Source organism: Chinchilla lanigera, unplaced genomic scaffold (assembly GCF_000276665.1).
Source record: "Chinchilla lanigera isolate Chin_1 unplaced genomic scaffold, ChiLan1.0 scaffold00070, whole genome shotgun sequence".
In the NCBI taxonomy this organism is placed as follows: Eukaryota; Metazoa; Chordata; class Mammalia; order Rodentia; family Chinchillidae; genus Chinchilla; species Chinchilla lanigera.
In genome coordinates this window covers 3,117,539-3,129,945 of record NW_004955471.1, presented here as the reverse complement: position 1 = coordinate 3,129,945, position 12,407 = coordinate 3,117,539, and the positions used below count along the sequence as shown (strand labels likewise).

The 12,407-nt window shown below is 38.4% G+C and overlaps 1 protein-coding gene across 2 annotated transcripts in view; it reads left to right on the top strand.

Annotated features, from left to right (window-relative positions):
* Nucleotides 1-12,407, top strand: part of Nr3c2 (nuclear receptor subfamily 3, group C, member 2) — a 338,685-nt gene that overhangs the window by 267,949 nt on the left and 58,329 nt on the right. For both annotated transcript variants that reach the window (XM_005400874.2, XM_005400875.2), the window contains exons 5-6: nt 6,601-6,945; nt 8,177-8,321. In XM_005400874.2, the coding sequence (XP_005400931.1) occupies nt 6,601-6,945; nt 8,177-8,321 (490 nt within the window). The remainder of the gene's footprint in view (nt 1-6,600; nt 6,946-8,176; nt 8,322-12,407) is intronic.

The window sequence follows — 12,407 nt, the reverse complement described above, 5'->3', positions numbered from 1 at the left end:
TAGCTGGGTCACAGTGCGCACGAGAATGCTCGAAACGCACCTAGAGAGCACTTTGAACTGCGCTTACAGCCTAAATGCTCTATAAGTTTCACTCACTGTTATTTTAGATATGATATTTTAAGAGTAGTAGCTCCATGAATGGATCATTACACCATAGAAATTTTGAAAAGGAATAATAATTAGCAACTCAGAAATTTTATCTTGAAATACTGTGTTTGCCCATTTCCCACAGGGAAGTAAATGTGTATGTCATGTATGTAATAGTTCATTAAATTAATTAACATTTGAAAATGAAATAAACTTATTTAATAAACATTTGGCAGGTACTAATAGGCATTATGAGTGATAAATTATAGTAATAAATAAGACATTGGCACCTTTGAAGAGTTTAAATTTAAGAAAGCAGCATGTATTTAATAGAACTGTATACAATTTCCATGCATTTTTAAAAGGTTACTATGACTAAAATAACTGTGACCATATCCCTGATGGTTAGAGTACTTATTGGGTAAATACACTTGGCTAAAGAATCTGCTCACTAAAGATATTACCTTGAACTGGTTAAGTAACTATAAATTACTCAATACCAGATGTCCCACATACATTTGCAAAAATCACAGCATAAAGATATATGTAACTGAAATTTGGAACACAATATTGCTAATCTGCTTAATAGATTATGCCACAGAAAACAGCATGGTATGCACGTGCCGGAGACGACATTAGGCGTTTTTCATGGAATATCGTAGCCTCGATCTTAAATCAGCCATGAGAATAAAAGCAGAATGATAAATCTATGGCCTAAAACAAATATGAGTCATAATTAATCTGCATGCAAATATTATTTTTAATAAAATTTGAAAATATCACCCAGGGCTATTTCTAGTCGATCAAATTGTGGTTATCATCAACTATAGTCTTGGGAAAGATGAGAACACTTTAATAAACTAGAATATTTTTAATACAGAACTTTTGAAAAGAATGAAAATGACACTGAAGTATTATTTCAGATATCAATAATCATTTCCAGCATGTTTTAGCCCTTTAACTGAGACAGGAGCTGACAGCATTAGCACCCCATTTTTCAGATGAATCAACTGAAGCTTAGAAGAAGTTATATGGGGGCTGGGGATTTAGCTCAGCAGCAAAAGCGCTTGCCTGGCAAGCGCAAGGTCGTGAGTTCAGTTCCTAGTACCGGAGAAAAAAACAAAAAAAAAAGAAGTTATATGTACCAGAGTTTCTGACTAGTACATACCTCTTTTTCATTGAAATAGCTTTTTCTTCCTCGTGTCTTGTATAGAAGGACATAGTCTATAGTGATTGAAAATTAATTTTTTGTTAATTTTAATCTTCTTAAAGACAAGAATTAGATCTTATTCATCTTGTAAGTTCACATATTTAATGATTGTAGCAATGTAGCTGTTGTTGGATGATAGCTTGTCTTTTATCTGAGTTGTATGTTTTTCTGTGATAGATATTAATGGCTGCATTTATAAATGTGCAAAGTTACTTTGAAAGCCAATTAATTGGTGTTGTTGAGGCCTGTTTTGTTAAGGTTGGGATTTATGTTAGGAATAAGTAGAAGTGCATGGTTCATGAAGAATTTTTGAATAAATTGAAAACATTGCAATTGAAAGTAAGTTTTTACCATAGCCCTAACTTAATTGGGCACTTACACGTTTTCTAATTCTATCCATTCATTCACTCATCTTCCCAATTATCCACCCTTCTATATTAGTCAGCTTGCTGTTGTTGGGACAGAATGCTTCATATACACAATGGAAAGGAGAAAAGAAAGGGCATCATGGCACACGTCTGCAATCCCAGCACTCTGGGAGGGTGAGGCAGGAGAATCACAAGTTTAAACCCTGCCTAGGCAACTTAGCTACTTAGTGAGACCCTATCTCAAAATAAAAAATAAAAATATAAAAGGGGCTGGATGGGTATAGCTTAGCGTGAAAGCCTTGGGTTCAAGTCCCAGTACTCTAAAACAAAATAAATGAAAAATAAGGAGAAAAGGTTTATTTCATCTCCTGCTTTCAGAGCTTCCCTGGTGGTCTGGCTCCAAGGCAGAAACATCAAGGCAGAAGGGCATGACAGGGGAGAGGTGCTCACCTCATGGCAGCCTGGAGCAGGGTGCAGGGGACAGACAAGCCCAAGAAGGACAAGAGGACAGACAGAATCCCTACTGCCACACTCCCATGAGACACCCAGACACGCCCATCAGCATGCTTTCCTAGTCTAGGCATCACTCAAGCCAATCAAATTGACAGTCCACATTGACCATCACACCTCGTATCCATCTACCTCTCCCAGTTCGCATTGTGTTGGTGTGTGAAGTAGTTTATCCTTCCCATGAACACTATTTCATATACACTAGCTATATGATCTCAGGCAGGTCTCTTGATCTCTCTCTCTCTGGTCTCAGATTGTTTAGTGTAAAGTAAGAATCATAACAGTACCCACTCAAAAATGGTTAAATTGGTTAATTTTTATAAGACCCTCTAAGAAGTAAGTACCTGGTATTTGTGAACATTCAATAAATTTTAGCTATTTTTGTTTTTATCATGGGACCCATCTCTATCTGCACTGTAGTGCAGCTTTGTGATACCTTTCTTAGCTCTTCCCCAATGAGGCTGCACACCTGTTGAGGACAAGGTGAGGCTTGGTCATATTTCAGATAGGAGCTGGGTTCCTGTAGAGCCCCTTGCATATATAAACAGGCAATGAAGATCTGTAGAATGGATGAATGAGGCATTTGTTATCCAAATATGCTAAGTACTAATAACTGAGCTTTGTGTGCTTTCTCTGACAAAAAGACTTAAGAGGTAGTGTTCCTATTAGTATAACAAGACTTCTTTATTTAGAAGGAGAGAGAAATGCTTTACCCAATTTAAGTCAATATTGGATTGCAATTTATCTCACGTACAAGGGCTCATGTAGAAAAATATGGTGTGAAGGTTTAGAAGGGCCTTATCTCAATCTGATAAAAGCCACCTCTGACCAGCCTACTGCCAACATCATATTAAATGGGGAAAAACTGAAAGCAAGAATCAAGAACAAAACAAGGATGTCCACTATCACCACTCCTGTTCAACATAGTCCTTGAAACATTAGCCACAGCAATCAGGCAAGAGAATGGAATAAAAGGGAGACATACAGGAAAGGATAAATTCAACATATCATTATTTGCAGATCTGGCATGATCCTATGCCTACAAGACCCCAAAAATTCCATCAAAAAAACTGCTATAATTAATAATGAAAGTAAGCAGTGTAGCAGGATATAAAATAAATACACAAAAATCAATATTCCAATCTACTAATAATGAACTCATTGAGAAAGAAAGAAAACAGCGCCATTCACAATAGCATCAAGAAAAATTAAATATTTAGGAATTAATCTAATCAAGCAAGTGAAAGACCTCTGTAGTGAAAATTGCATCACTCTGGAAAAAAAGAGAATCTGGAAAGACATCAGAAAATGGAAAGAGCTGGGCATGGTGGCGCACGCCTATAATCCCAGCACTCGGGAGGCTGAGGCAGGAGGATCATTGAGAGTTCGAGACCAGCCTGGGCTTTAAAGTACACTCAAGACCAGCCTGAACTGCATACAGAGACCTTGTCTCAAAAAGGCAAAAAAAAACAACAAAAAACAGAAAATGGAAAGATATTGTTTCTGATTTTTTTATTATCTTTTATTCTCTTTAGTGGTTTGATGGATCTTGCACTCTTATATCTGGTAATCTGAGCAACTTCGTTGAATAACAATATGTAATATAACATCCACTGTTAATTCCTATTATTCTGTTTTGAAACCCTGTATCATTTTTATTGTTTTTGCTTTCTTCTGTTGTTGTCTGTTGTTATGTTGTTACTGTTTTTTATTCTCTTTAAAATAAAAATAAAATAAAATAAAAATAAATAAAATGGAAAGATAGCCCCTGTTTCTAGATAGGCAGAACCAAAGTAATCAAAATGGCTATAGTTCCAAAACTGTTATCTAGATTTAACATAATACCAGTGAAAATACCAACAGCCTGTCTCACTGATCTAGAGAAAACAATCCTAAAGTTCATGTGAAACCAGAAGAGACCGAGAATAGCAAAAGCAAGCCTGGTTAGCAAAGCAGGAGGAATCACAGTTCCAGATTTGAAGTTAGATTACAGTGCTACTGTAATTAAAACAGCATGGTACTGGCACAGAGCAGGCTTGTGGATCAGTGGAGAAGAAGAAACAGAATCAACCTCAGGCACATTCAACTATCTGATCTTTGACAAAAAGCCCAAAAACGTACACCAAAAGAAAGATAGCTTCTTTAATAAATGGTGCTGAGAAAATTGGATATCCATAGGCAGAAGAATGAGTCTAGACCCCTATGTATCACCATGTACTAAACTGAAATCAAAATGGATCAAAGATCAAAGATCTTGGTTACTTTTCTCTTGTTGCTGACACAAAATACCCAATGCCCAAAATTAAGGAAGGAAAGGTTTGTTTAGCTCACAGTTTGTGGAGGTTTCCGTCTGTACTCGGCTGGCTCCAAGGCAGAGTGGCATGGCACAGGGTGCACACTTCAAGGCAGCACAAGACAGCGAAAACTGCAAGAGCAAAAGTGGGGAACAAGCCTCTTTTCCTTCCTTATGTTGTAAGCAGGCTGCCCCCACCCAGGGCGCGTGAAGTACTCACACCATCTCCGCGCCCTCCTCTTGCACAGGCTCAGGACCAATACAAAGTAAGCATCCTGGCTGAGTCACATAGTTAACCTTCTAAACCTCTCAAATTGATACAGTGAACAATATCCCACAGCTGTAAGCACATGTCCTTTTCACCCCAGGATGTAGAACTGCTGAGTCACTTAGCCAAGGCTCTAGACTCCTCAGGTTGACACAGTGTATCAACCATAACAATGTTAAAAAAAGAAACCCTTAATAAAATAGGTGTAACTCTTGAAGACAGGTGTAGGCAGGGACTTTCTGATCAGAATCTGAATGGCACAAGAAATAATACCAAGATTTAACAAATGGGACCACATCAAATTTTAAAGCTTCTGCACAGAAGAGGAAACAATCAACAGTGTAAACAAGTAAATTACAGAATGACAAAAAAAATCTTTGCCAGCTATTCCTCGGACAGAGGACTAACATCTAGAATATATAAAGAACTCTGAAAAATTAGACTGTGTAAGTAAAAGACCCAGTCAAAAAGTGGGCAACTGAAATGAATAGACATTTCTCAAAAGAACAAGTTCAAATGGTCCATAACTGCATGAAAAATTGTTCAACATCACTCACTGGCCATTAGAGAAATGCAGATTACAACTACATTGGGATGCCATCTTACCATAGAAAGAATGGCTATCATTAAAAAAAATCTAATAATAACAAATGCTAATGAGAATATGGAGAAAAAAAAAAAACTCTTCTTTATTGTTGGTGGGAATGTAAACTAGTACAGCCACTGTGAAAACCAGTATAGCGATTCCTCAAAAAACTAGAAGTAGAAATTCCATTTGACCCAGGTATCCCTCTTCTAGGTATCTTCCCAAAAGAGCTAAAATCATCATACTTCAGGGATTCTTGCATACCGATGTTTATAGCAGCATAATTTATAGATCTTGAAACAGTGTATATGTCCATCATCAATACATGAATAGATAAAATGTGTTTAAGAGGCCAGGGATATAGTTGAGCAGCACAGCACCTGCCTGACAAGCACGAGGTCCTGAGTTCAATTACCAGTACCCGCCTCAAAAAAAAGAGAAAAAAATGTGTATTTATACAGAGGGGAATGCTACTATGCCATAAAGATAAACTTGAGGTATTTGTGGGAAGATGGATTCAACTTCAAAACATAATGTTAAGCGAAATAAGTCAAACACACAAGCTTAAATGTCTCATGGTTTCTCTTATATAACGCAGAATATACACATTTATAAATAAAGAGCAAAATAGAAGATGAAAAAAATGGTAGGAAGCACAGAGAAGGTCTAGTAACTCCCCAAATTCTCTATTCTTTTGGTGCAAAAATATTTCAATATATATTCTAACTTGTGTCACTTAAACTTCTAGTTTCTCTTAATTCTTTGAAAAGGAAGTTTTGTGTTATTACCTATTTGTAAGAGTCTTTTTTGTTTATTACTTGAAGTCTTGAGTGTCATTTGGGCCTTTCTTTTATATCACAGTACACAGTGTATTAACTATTGTTATTCTCTATCATCTTGTTATGAAATTTATTATAGAAGTAAGAAGAGTAGTTTTTAGTATTGTCTTTATTAATATCTACTTGTGTTACATTAAAATTTAAAATAGGGTGTGTCTTTAAATTTTAAAAAAATTATTACAGTAAACAACACATTGCTTTCAAGATACACCCCCTCCCGCCCGACTTTGAACACACTCATTCCATCATTGTGTTGGCCCTCGTGGAAGCAGTTTTAGAAGTCTGCTTTCGTACGTTGTCTTTAAGGGGTGTGATCAAAAATATGGTGACTGCCATTGTTGCATGCCATGTAATGTCTTTCGGGTGTAAACATTCACTATAGCTCGCGGTCATGCCTTGGGATCACAAGAATAACTTACCTGTGATTGTTCCCTCACAGCTCGCAAGTCCAAGAAGCTGGGGAAGTTAAAAGGCTTGCACGAAGAACACCCGCCACAGCAGCCGCCCCCGCCCCCGCCCCCCCAGAGCCCCGAGGAGGGGACCACGTACATTGCCCCCACAAAGGAGCCCTCGGTCAACACCGCACTGGTCCCTCAGCTCTCCACCATCTCTCGGGCGCTCACCCCGTCCCCTGGGATGATCCTGGAGAACATCGAGCCGGAAATTGTGTATGCGGGCTACGACAGCTCGAAACCAGACACTGCGGAAAACCTGCTCTCCACTCTCAACCGCTTGGCTGGCAAGCAGATGATTCAAGTCGTGAAGTGGGCAAAGGTACTTCCAGGTAGGACTCCTCTCTGTCACCACTTGTGTCGTCATCCGGACACACAGGGGCCGCGTTGGCACTGGCCTTCGTCTCTGGGAGTCCCTTTGTTGCATCCTTGCATTGGAGCTTGAATTGGACATCCAGTTGATGCAGTGTGGAGGGAAAGTCTGGTTAATGAACTCATTTCTTCTCCAGAAGTATTAATATAGTAACACACAGTCTGTTGGTGAAACACGATGAAAAACACGTTATTAGCAGCTCATAGCCAGGCTGATCCGTGCATGAGTTGAGTAAATGCAGGCCTGTGAGTAAATCTGAAGAGATGCCACTAAACAAAATATCTCCCGTATCCCCAGCATCCTTAGAATTGCCTTTGCAAATCCATCTTTGTTGGTCATTTTCTATGATACAGGATGTTATTAATAAGGCCCTGCTATCTACAGAAGTATCACTTAGAAGTGTTATGATATCTTAGTCTGTGACTCCAATAATGAGCCAGGTGCCCATTCTACTACAGAACGTTGTGACAGGCATGGAATAGAACATGGGCCTATAATCCCAGCCAGTCATGAGGCAGAGGCAGGAGCATTACAAGGCTGAGGTCAGCCTGGTCAATGCAGTGACTTAGTGAGACCATGTCTCAAAATCTTTTTTTTTAAAAAAAAGACATTTTTTAAAGGGCTAGGCCTATAATACAGTGGTAGAACACTTTTCTACTATACATGAAGCCTTGTGTTCAATCCTTACTGCTACACCAGAAGCAAGACAAAACAAAAGTAGTCATCAACTCTAGTATTTTCCCAGACTACAGAAAGCAAAAGATCACATTTTTACATACCACAAAGTCGAGAAAAGTAATACCCTTTGTAATTTTTACAGACATGCAGATGTCAGCAGTTATTACCTTACTCTTTAATTTAATGTGATGAATTGCGGGGGATGTAACAAGTTTTAAGGTTAATACGAATTCTTTCAGTCCAACCAAGAGTTTGGGCTGCGGTTTACACTGAATCTCCCTGGTTTCTCCAGGATCGGTTTGCCTTGGCCACTCACACTCACTGAACGTGCAGGGTGAATTTAAAATGAAACCGTGGACAGGGCCAGGCATGTGGTGAGTGCTGTGTAGAGGCCCGTGGGATTGATTTGCGTCTATTAGGAAAAGGGGGCTGTGTGGGTCTGTCTTAAGAAGCTGCTTTCTGAAATGTACTTAATGCTGTGTATTTCTGTGATTAATTGTTCTGTTCTCCAGGATTTAAAAACTTGCCTCTTGAGGACCAAATTACCCTAATCCAGTATTCTTGGATGTGTCTATCATCATTTGCGTTGAGCTGGAGATCGTACAAACATACGAACAGCCAATTTCTCTATTTTGCACCAGACCTAGTCTTTAATGAGTAAGTACCTATTAATTAGCCTTGATAAAACAAACTGCAGAATTATTCGTTACACTCTTTTTTTTTCTGTTAAATAATTTCTAAACAGATGTTCATGTGTGAAGGAATCTAATCAAATGGTGTTTTTCAAGAGTAAAAGTATATTGATCTTTGAGAAGGTAAAAATCGCTTTTCAGAGCATTTTAGTGTACGCACTTCTGAGTATATGTAAATCCTACATAATTGTATGTGGGAATTGTCCCAGAAGAGAGATAATCCAGTTGGCTCCAAAAACTCAACTGGTACAAAGCCACAATTAATAGAAAACAGTCTCTCTTGGTATCTGCTGCACTTGGGACACGATCTAATTTCTAGGAAATGTGAACGTGTGCAAGTGCCAGATTTTGCAAGCGTTTCATAAGGGTGCTTTTGTTCACCATATACAGCTGCTGGATGTGTTTTCACGACAATCATAATTATCCTTCTTTTCAGTCACTGAAGAAGCCAAAATGTTATTCTGTAGTGAAACATTTTTATTTCATGATGCATTTTGAAAGATTGAAAGAATTTTAATAGAATTCTCTTTGGCTATGAATTCCTTCCTGTCTTAAGTTTATATTTTAATAGCGTCTGTGTTTCCCATTAGCATATTTCATTTATATTTATATTCAGCTATGCTTCTTTGTAATTGTTGGGTCAAGAAATATTTAAAAGAGAATGCTGGAGTGATGATAGTAACCAAGCATCTCATAACAGATGGCGCACTCTCCAGCGACAGTAAAATGGGGTTTCAGGAAAGAGGGCAGCAGGTGACAAATGGATTGGTGATAAAAGATAGACACAGTGCCAAGATACAGCAGTACCGTCCATAGTCATCTGTCTAAGAGCACCAGTTCACCTCAGGGTGTGCCACTGAGAGAACTTCATCCTGAAGGAAAAGAAGAATATCATTTGGATCTCGAGGTGGCCCCTGTTTTGGCAGCTAGTCAGAAAGAATCATTCTAGTACTGTATAAATTTTCAGCAGAAACATGAAGTAAAGCCAAATAACTGACATGCACATTTCAGTTCACTTGTTTTCCTCAGTAATCAGCTGATAAATTATTAAGGAGTAAGCTGGTTTTGTAAACCAAAAGGCAAAAAGATACCAAGGAGGGTTCTTGTTTTTGAAAAGAAATGTGAGTAAAAAAGAATCTCTCCTAGTGCCCATAGAGTATCCACATTTGAATTTGGTTCAGCAGGAGTTTAATGTGATCCATGTGATCTTTTCCAGCGTTATCTATCCATTTTTCATAAAATATAACATGAAAATTTCCCTAATTCTTAAGTGTACACTTTACAGCAGTAAGTACATTCACATGGTGATCCGTCTCCTGTACATTTTCATCATGCCAAATACAAGGTCTGAACCAACTTACCCATAATTCTCCATTCTGTCCTCTGCTAAACTCCTGATAAACTCTAGTGTATGAATTTGCCTGTATTCTGGATACCTCATACAAGTGGAATTATAAAGTGTTTGTTCTTTGCATTGAGCTTATTTCACTTAGCACAGTGATTTCAGTGTTTATCTATATTGTAGCAGGTATCCAAATTTCATTCCCTTTTTATGGCTGAGTAATATTCTGTCACTTGTATACTGAGTTGATCTCCATTTTGTATATTTTTCATGCTTGTGAACTGGCCTTCGGGCTCCTTTCATTTGTAACCTCAAAGCCAGCCCTCTCGGCGTTTTATCCATCAGACTCATGCATTGCACAGAATTTGAGTTGCCAATAGTGCGCATTCCAGCAGAGATCAGATAGGGCAAGCTCACATCCTGCATACAAGCCCCCCACCTTTTTCTTTTGCCTTCTATTTAGTGCTACCTGTTTGCATTTTTGTGCTTTTCATTGGTGGTTTCCCTGTTTCAGATGGCCTGGAACATACACTGAGTGCTATTTGGGGTAGCTAAATTCAAGAAAGCTCTAACTGCCTTACAGACCAGTTACGTGTAAGAGCAGCTTTGTTCAGACATGAGTTACACTGCTGCTGGCCCTGGGCTCAGTGACACTAATGGTGCATTTTAAGGAAGGCTTCTTTGAACAGAGACACACATAAAATGAGGTTATCTGTGGATCAGTGGACCGAAATGCTGTGGCCAGAGCCCTAATCCTTTATTTCTCTTGGGAGGACTGGTTCAGTAATTACTACTTCAAGGTTCGCCATGGCTTTCTGGACTATAACTACTGCAAATAAAGAGGATCGGCTACATTTTGGTTTTCTATTCATCTTTTGGTGTCATATAGATCGTTTCCATGTTTAGGTATTGTGAGTAATGCACCTGTGAACATGGGTATACAAATATACCTCAGGATAGCTATTTCTGCTTTCAGTTCTTTTGGACATACATTGAGTAGAATTGCTGAGCATATGATAATTCTATGTTTTAATTTTTTGAGGAACGACCAGACTATTTTCCACATTCAGGTGCAGTGTTTTGCATTCTACTAGAAAAGTGTAGGGTACCAGTTTCCCACACCCCGCCAACACTTCCCCTTCCATGGGCAGGCTAGCAGCTATGAAGTGGCGTCTCATTATGGCTTTGATTCGGAGTTCTCTAATGACTATTGGGCCTCTTTTTACATGGTTATTGGCCAATGTATATTTTCTTTGGAGAAATACTCGTTCAGGGCATTTGACCATTTTTCAATTGGAGTGTCTTATTACTGTTCTTCAAGTGAAGAGCTTATTTATATATTCTAGGTATTAAATCCTCCTCAGACATATGATCTGTAAGTCTTTTCTCCCATGTGTGGGTTCTCTTTTCACTCTCTTGAAAATTTCCTTCCATATACAAATTTCTTATTGTTAATGAAGCCTAGCATATCCTTCTTCCTTTTGTTGCCTTTGGTTTTGGTATCATCTATTAATTTTTAACATTTGCGTGTAGAGGGTCCAAACAAAATACATAATTGTAATAATCTTTTTCAACAAATGAAACAGGACTTTCTATTTAAATTTTTCAGTGGCACCTCCTCAGCAAAATCACAGACTGTTTCAGACATTTTTGAGGGTCTAGCACCTAGAACTGTGCCTAAAGCACAGTAGCTACTCTGTAAATATTACTGAACACATACATTATTGAGCAAATGAGCCAAATAATCTGTTCCATCAATCTGAAAGGAGATTTCTGCATTTACATTTGTAATATGAAGGTAAAATTCCTGATAAAGGATTATAATACATGCATCCATTTTTTCATGGACTGAAGTGTTGCTATATTTAAAAAGAGGAATAAAGTGCAATAGTTGATCATTTGTGTTGACCTTCAGCTTTGAAATGAAACTGTAAGTTGCTAGCAGTCTTATTCTTCGGCTATGTCTTAGCCATTTTTGAGCTGAAAAAAAAAGCAGGCAGTAGGGAATCTTAAAGGAAATATCCTTTCTGGTTTTTTATTAAGCACTGAGATGAAAATATGAGTTAATTTTAACATGGAACTTTTCTTATTATAAACTCAAAACTTTTCCAGTCTGTATTAAATGATTAAGTATTCAATTTTACCTTGAAACAACTTATCATATATTGCTACAGATCACTGCAACTATTCAAATTTCTTATCAGTTCAACACACATATTAAAACTCCCACTTAAGCCTGTAATGAAAGTTTTCCAGGTTTTTTTCCCTGAAATGAAAGTTTAGGCATACACTCTTTTTTAAAGCTGTGGCTAATACTTTAAAATTAAAAGTCTATTAAATGAATACACACACACACACACACACACACACACACACACGCACGCACGCACGCATGTATACCACGCTGTGTCAAGAAGCAGCTCACCGAAATGAGTTTGGGGTGATGTTTCACTGTCTTTGTCATCCCGGCCTTCTACTATTTTGGTCCTAACCCTGTAAGAGGGAGAGCGTGAAAGTCTTCATGCCCGCTCCCGGCCTCTCGCTGTGAGTGCAAGCAGACGTCCAAGGAAAGGGTTCGACTCAGCAAACTAGTGGCAAGGTGCAGTCGGTCTGTGCTGTCCTGGTCTTCAGCACCAATTGTGTGACAGCGGCACCATCAGAGAAGGAGACAGTTGGGTCATCAGTGTTTTCACGTTGTGTTTTCCTCGG